A 7,129-nucleotide genomic window follows, 5' to 3' on the forward strand; every position below is an offset into this window, starting at 1 on the left:
TGCTGTATGCGCACTTTGCCCTATTCCTGATGCCATTAGCAGTTTTGGTCTCTGAGGTATAACTGGCATCCTCCCTTGGGGACAGACTTATAGCCTTAGTGAGATCATCCCTGTTGGCCAAGCATGTACAAAGCCCTGGGTTTGATCCCCAGAGCCTCAAAAACCAGAACAAACCCCTCTAAAACATGGTTGTGCCTGGGTGGTGGGGGTGAGCGTCTTTTAATCCCAGCACTCAGGAGGCAGAGGCAGGAAGATCTCTTGAGTTTGAGGCCAGCCTGGTCTACAGAGTTGAGTTCCAGGACAGCCAGGGCTACACAGTGAAACCCTATCTCGAGAAACCAGACCAAAACCCTAAAAAGCTAAATATGATTGATTTCAGTTTGGCATGACCTGTTTGGAAAAGAAGGTTCTAGATGCTGAACCACTTGATAGCATAGTTTTATTGGAGGCATAAAAGCAAGTGTCCATCATACAGTGGGGCTTGTTTTAGTTGTGGGGTTTGAGACTGAACTGTATGTCATGACTTAACACAGCTACTTGAATAATGAACTCGAAAGAGTAGAAAAGGAGCAAGATCCAGCCTGGAAAGAACAATACTGCTGCTGGGAAGCCTATGGAGAAAAAAAGACCTTATTCAAACGGCAGAGGAGGGTGACACAGGGAAAGGTGTCAGTTCCTGGTCTTGACACCTACATCTTCCTGTACGGGGACTCATCCCTATATGGAAGTGGTGTTCACTGCAAGCAGCAGGGACCAAGGGCCAGCCTCCTCGGTCTCCTCCCTAGGTGTCTTGTTCAGTCACTCCTTCCCCCCAGGAAATATGGAAAGGGGCGGATCTATGTCATAGACACAGCGACTTGCTCGATGAAGCTGGCCAAGTTTATGTCCCGTTCTGAAAGACCAGCACACTCGTGGGTGCTCAAGGTGATGTGGACCTGAATGAGAGAAAACCAGAAGTTCAGGTGCAGGCAAGTGCCCTCCCAGGAAGAGCAAGAGAGCCACCAGCTGTGGGCTCAAGTCTACCAGGGACTGCAGGATAATAGTCGGTTAATGGAAGTCCTTCTGAGGACAGAAACTCGCCACTAGTCATTCCTGAAAACAGTACTGGCCACTGTTTCCGACAGCTCTAAGAAAGGTGCCAAGCTGCGGACATACCATTTTCACTTGATAATGATGACTTCAGTAATAGGATAAAAAGAAAAATCACAGCCAGATATTAGGAGCAAAAAAAAAAAAAACAAAAAGCAGCGGCCAGCAAGATGACTGTGTGGGAAAAGACACTTGCCAACGGACCTGACAACCTGAGTTCAACCTCCAGGATCCACAGAGTAGGAGAGAACAAACTCCCACAAGTTGTCCTCTGACTTCCACGGGTACAGCACATACATGCCCACACACTACACCAAACAAATGTTTAGAAACATTCTTTTAAAGGCAAAAGTTAAAATCAGAACCGAAGGTGGCCAAAACACATCCTTCAGGTTTTTATAATCAGTCCAGCAGAACTCTTAGCATGCTCATAAGACAGTCTGATCTGCTGGCACAGACAACTGAGTTCCGTTGTATTGCTCTCTCGTTCTTCCATCTAGAATAAAGCCATTGGTGCTGTTTACGGTGGGTATGCCCTTCCTTTCGGCTTCCCTTCTTGGGTTTCGCCTTCCTAATGCCTGGCCACAGTCAAAGTGTTATTCTTTGCACTTATTATCAACAGTGAGACTGGTTGTCTTGTGGGGAGTCTCTGTTGGCTCTAGGAAGGGGATAGATAGAAGTGGCCATCAACTTACTGGTGAGGAAGGACCCACAGTGAGGTCCAAGAGCAAACCTTCAGGAAGACTTGGGGTTCTAAGAGTTGTACAAGGGCAAGGCGGGGCATAACGGGGTGGGTGGGGCAGCTCCACTCACCTTGTTGTACACATTAAACCACTCAGGATGGTGGTCCAGCTTTTCAGCCTGCAGGGCCACTCTTGTCATGAAGCCGAAAGCCTGGTAAAATGAAAGGAGACCCAAACCTTGTCATGGCCTAGATACACGAGGATAGCCCAGCTTCTTCCAGGGGCTTCTGGAGCTCTAGTCCCCTCCCCTGTGGCATTCTGCCCCCGATTCTGAAGCCTGTGATAATGTTACTAGCATCCCCAACGTGGTGCAAACAGTGCAGGCTGTTAGTATTTGCCAGTTCTTTGCTGTTTATTGAAGTGCCTTCAGAAGGACATGCGCTTGCTACCCTCTGGAGGACTGTCCTTCAAAGACTTCAAGTTCCCGGAAGGGAGGGTCCAAGGCCCTTCCTTTTGCAGGTCACTTGGATATGTATTTCCCCTTGCCTAACAGGACATGACATGAACGCAGAGTATGGCCTGGTAAGTCCCCAACTCCACATACCCTGTTGAAGTCTTTAAAATGGAACTGCTTGAAGATGGCGTCCCGGCCTTCCAGCTCATTCCACCCCACAGCCCTCAGATTTGGCAGCAGCTGGTCCCGCTCCTCCGCACTCAGTCTGTGTGCCTTGCCAGCCTAGAAGAGAGAGCAGAGGCCCCAGGGCATTCCTTTTATAGGTCAAGAACATGCCCCCGAGCTTTGGGAGGAATTCAGCTAGTGCTGGCTGCTGTGGACCAAGCGCCCTGTAGCAAGCAACAGACCTGTAGGTTTTCAGGGAAGTGTCCTGCTAAGAGGTGGGGTCTGGGCTGGTTTACTGACAGGCTCTTGGGCCCTATATTTTTTGTTTGGGGCTTTTTGTTTGTTTGGTTTTCGATGTATGTGTTTGTGTGGGTGTGTGCATGTATGTGTGTAGAGGCCACAGGATAACCTCAGATGTCATTTTCATGTATCATTTGCCTTTATTTTAATTAAACAATTTATTTTAAATTGTTTCATTCAAATTTTTATTTTATGTGTAAGGGTGTTTTGCCTTCACATTCTGGTTCCTGAGGAGGCCAGAAGAGTGTGTATGCCCTAAAACTGGAATCACATGCAGTTGTGAGCTGTCACAGGAGTGCTGGGAACCAAACCCAGGTCCTTCGGTATAGAAGAAGCCAGTGTTCTTAACCACCGAGCAACTCTCCAGTCCTCTCTTCCCTTATTTTTTTAGACAAGTTCTCTCACCAAGTAGGCTAAGCTGGCCAGCCATTGAGCCTCAGAGATCCATCTATCTCTGCCTCCCCAGCGCTGGGATCGTAAGTACAAACTAACATTTAAAAAGCTCTTCCTCGCCAGGCATTGGTGGTGCATGCCTTTAATCCCAGCGCTCGGGAGGCAGAGGCAGGCGGGTTTCTGTGAGTTCGAGGCCAGCCTGGTCTACAGAGTGAGTTCCAGGACAACCTCCAAAGCAATACAGAGAAACCCTGTCTCGAAAAACCGGAAAAAAAAAAAAAAGCTCTTCCTCAGGTAAGAAGACCTGTGTGACAGGCTAGAGGCCAGCACTGGGGCCTACAGACCCATCACTGGTGTGTGTACTCTCAGAAACAAGGGACACCACCTCATCGCTCTCCTGCACTGACAAGGGATGCTTGTAGAGAAGGCAACAGAAGTCTGCCCTGTGGTTAACAGGGAGGCCTTTCCAGATCGCATGGTTGATAAGCTGAGCCCTTGAACCAGATACCAACCAGGTATCAACAGAACCCACTGGTTTTTGTTTTTGTTTTCTTTTCTTGCCTTCCAAAGGAGTAGTGGGTACAGGTTAATTAGTGGGATTTAGGGGGGCATGGGGGAGGACGGGGTGGTACTTTCTCTTTAGAGTTTTCAGAACCTCCAAGTCTTAGAATGACAGCACTCTGGACTCTGGGGTCAGAGGGATAAGGGCTTTGTTTGCTTAGCAAAGCTCTGGCAGCCTCTGGCAGTGTGGGCCCAGGAATTACTGATTATCCAAGCCTGTGTCTTTGGTCCCCAATGACCATTCCCAGGCCACCGCTGCCAAAATGCCCTCCCATCCCGGGCCGCTCCAAAGGAGGTGCAGAGAATTGCGCTGTTTGGGAAGAGTTGCGGGTCTAGCAGCTACAGGGGTACCCCTTTCCAAAGGACCTGAGATCCTGACCCATCTCCACACCCAGGTGGGACACAGAATCCCAGCTAGGTGCTAGGGCGGGGACAAGACCGGGGACAGCACTAAGGTGCAGAGAGAACTGAGCCCTGCCAAGATCCCGCACCCCAAGGGACCAGCTAGAGCCAGGGCCACGTCACGGAGACCCGCCTTCCTGCCACACCCTGCCGGAACCCGCCAGCAGACAGGCCAGGCTCCAGTCTCTCCAGGCCCGCCACCGCCGCCACCTCCCCTATCTGCATCCCAGCACCCCTGAGGGCAAAGTGACCCTAGCCCGATGCCATGGCATTGCCCGCACCCCTCAGCATCGGAGCCCTCGCCCCACTTCCAGATCCCCGCTCAGGGTCCGCCATACCTCCTGCACTTACCATGTCCAGGGCGGGTAGCAGGTGGCGGCAGAGAGGGAGAAGGAGAAGCGGCCGGCAGGCAGCAGGCCACCGCGGGGGCGGGGCAGAGATCCGGCCGCAGCCGGGTAATGATTAACGTGGGTCCTCCTTGCTCCACGCCCTTCCAGCGCTTTCTGTGCCCTGTGCTCTGTGAGCATGGCTGCGTGATGGCCTCCAGGGCAAAGACTTTGGCTCCTCGCTCTGCTGTCTGTCTGCTAGAGGACTCTGAGTGCCAGACTGCCTGACCTGTTGTTATATCAATAACGACAAAAGGCAAAAGCCACGCAGATAAAAGCGACACACACTGAATTGCACAAAGGTAAAGAGCACCGTTGTAACCTTCCTGGCAGGAGAGAGGATATCTAAACGGAGACACTGTGTCCCTCCATTGGGCTGTCAGCTTTTGAAACAACGGACCCCCAGAAATCGGAATTCCCCTAGGAATCGCGTTAGGAGAAGGAAAAGGCCGAGAGCTGGTGCCAACCAGAAGAAAACTTGTCTACTGGAAAGATTTCACAGCGTTCTGACAGCTTGCCAGACCACGTTGAAGGTGACCACTCACTGACTGCATCTGCTTAGTTAGGCATTCCTCCTGTCCTCCAAGATGGACTTGGAGGATCCCGGACCTCTTGGCTTCTCTTCCCAGTGTGGCCACATCGAATACAATCACCACCTACCTTGTTCTGCATTCCAATGTTTTAATTTTCAAAACGATGTATTTATTTGTATGTATGTGTGAGTTTGTGTGTGTGTGTGTGTGCATGAGTTTATGTGCACAGCATGCATGTAAGTGCCATGGAGGCCAAAAGGGAGCATTGTGGATCCGTTGGAACTGGAATTACGTGCTGTTGTCAGCTACCTGATACGGGTGCTGCGAGTCAGATTCAGATTATGTGCATGAACTGAACCTCTGCGATGACTTGTCTCTTTAGTTGGCATATGGAGAACAGATGGCCAGGCCTGGCTTGTTAGGGCTGCCAGGGCCCAGGCTCTGACCCTGACAATTCCAGAATCAGGGTGAGACATATGCTTCTCTTAGGAAACCTTCGGCACAAAAGACTAGGAGCCTCAGCTCTGAAGTCCCTTGTGCCACCTGGTACCCTCTCCTTCCAGGGCTCCTCCTAAGCCAACCATTTTCAGTCGCTGTAGAGTAGTTTGAGTTTTCTAGACAACTCCATACACAAAACCACATAGCATATACTCAGCTTACTTGTTTTGAGGCCTATCCCAAGTGTTCCATGTGCCAATAAATCTTTGTTTCCATGGCTAAGTAAAAGTATTGTCTCCTTGGCTCTGGAAGGGGTGGTGGGTATAGGTGAGTTGTTGGGAGGGGCTTCTCCTTGTCTTTAGAGTCTTCAAGAACCTCCAAAGTCTGACTGCAACCCTCTTAACTCATTGATTGGACTGTGAAAGTCCCTAAAAGGTACTACCCTTTCCACTGAACCTTCTATGAGACTGATCCTAATGCTGCCACCCTTTAATAAAGTCCCTCGTGTTGTGGTGACCCCTGTCTTAGTTAGGGTTTCTATTGCTGCGAAGAGATACCATGATCATGGCAACTCTTAGAAAGGAAAACTATTTAACTGGGGTGGCTTAAACATTTTCAGGGGTTTAGTCCATTGTCATCATGGTGAGACATGGTGGCTTGCAGGCAGGCATGGTGGCGGAGAAGGAGCCAAGAGTCCTACATCTTGACTTGTAGGCAACAGGAAATGGTCTTTTTCAGTAGGAGTAGCTTGAGCATAGGAGACCTCAAAGCCTACTCCCACAGTGACACACTTCCTCCTACAAAGCCACTCCCTTTCTTTCAAACCACAACTTCCAATCATAAAATTATTTTCATTGCTACTTATTAACTGTAATTTTGCTACTATTATGCAATGCAATATAAATATCTGGTATGTGACCTCTGTGGGTGTCGTGACCCACAGGTTGAGAACTGCTGGGAGCCTCAGTGGTTCTGGAGAGTTAAGAACACTGTAGGTCCAAAACCTGATCATCCTTAACTCCCTTAATAGTCATTATTTCCCTGCATATGTGGCCTAGTATGTTGGTGACTGGTGGGTAAATCCTTTGAAGCATACAGAGAACTAGTTTCCACCAACCCAGTGGCTAAAACTGGCTACCAGGTGACATCTCGTGAGGCCTGTAGCTGAGACTTCTCACTGTTTGGGAACTCATCTCCCTGATGTTTCCACCAACGTACTTGAAAAAAAAAGTCTTAAAATTTTTTTTTGTTCTGTTATTAGAAAAATATGAAACTGTTTACCATGTTGGAACATGGAATTTGAGGTAATCTGAGTGTTCCTGGGCCTCCATCACTCACATTTGGTTCCAGAATATACTCTCTGTGTCCTTTTTTGGGTGAGTGAGTGTGTGTGTGTGTGTGTGTGTGTGTGTGTGTGTGTTTTCGCCCGCACATGCTGCTGACAGGGCTATTACAAATAAAGTGGATAGAAGTGGTCATGTGCAAAGCTTGGAAGCAATACATGCTTTCACTTTGTGGGGAGTCAGTATGTAGGTGAGGAAGAAAACCTGGATTGTATAATAGGACATGTCTGTGAAATCCTAGGGAGCCGGGCATGGTGTCGCGCACCTTTAATCCCAGCACTCGGGGCAGAGGTAGGCGGATCTCTGTGAGTTCAAGGACAAGCCTGGTCTACATAGTGAGTTCTAGGACCAGCCAGGACTACATAGAGAGACTCAGTAAATA

The 7,129-nt window shown here is 49.3% G+C and overlaps 1 protein-coding gene across 1 annotated transcript; it reads right to left on the reverse strand.

Annotated features, from left to right (window-relative positions):
• Window positions 1-422: 422 nt before the first annotated feature.
• On the reverse strand, window positions 423-5,630 carry Pcbd1 (pterin-4 alpha-carbinolamine dehydratase 1). Its single transcript, XM_005070842.4, has 4 exons — window positions 4,399-5,630; window positions 2,377-2,508; window positions 1,903-1,983; window positions 423-935 (listed from the first exon to the last, which is right to left on the reverse strand). Exons 1-4 carry the CDS (start codon window positions 4,399-4,401, stop codon window positions 837-839), a joined length of 315 nt encoding a protein of 104 aa, XP_005070899.1. The 5' UTR covers window positions 4,402-5,630; the 3' UTR covers window positions 423-836.
• Between the last annotated feature and the right edge of the window lie 1,499 nt (window positions 5,631-7,129).

The sequence above is a fragment of the Mesocricetus auratus genome, unplaced genomic scaffold (assembly GCF_017639785.1).
Source record: "Mesocricetus auratus isolate SY011 unplaced genomic scaffold, BCM_Maur_2.0 Super-Scaffold_100027, whole genome shotgun sequence".
Taxonomy (NCBI): Eukaryota; Metazoa; Chordata; class Mammalia; order Rodentia; family Cricetidae; genus Mesocricetus; species Mesocricetus auratus.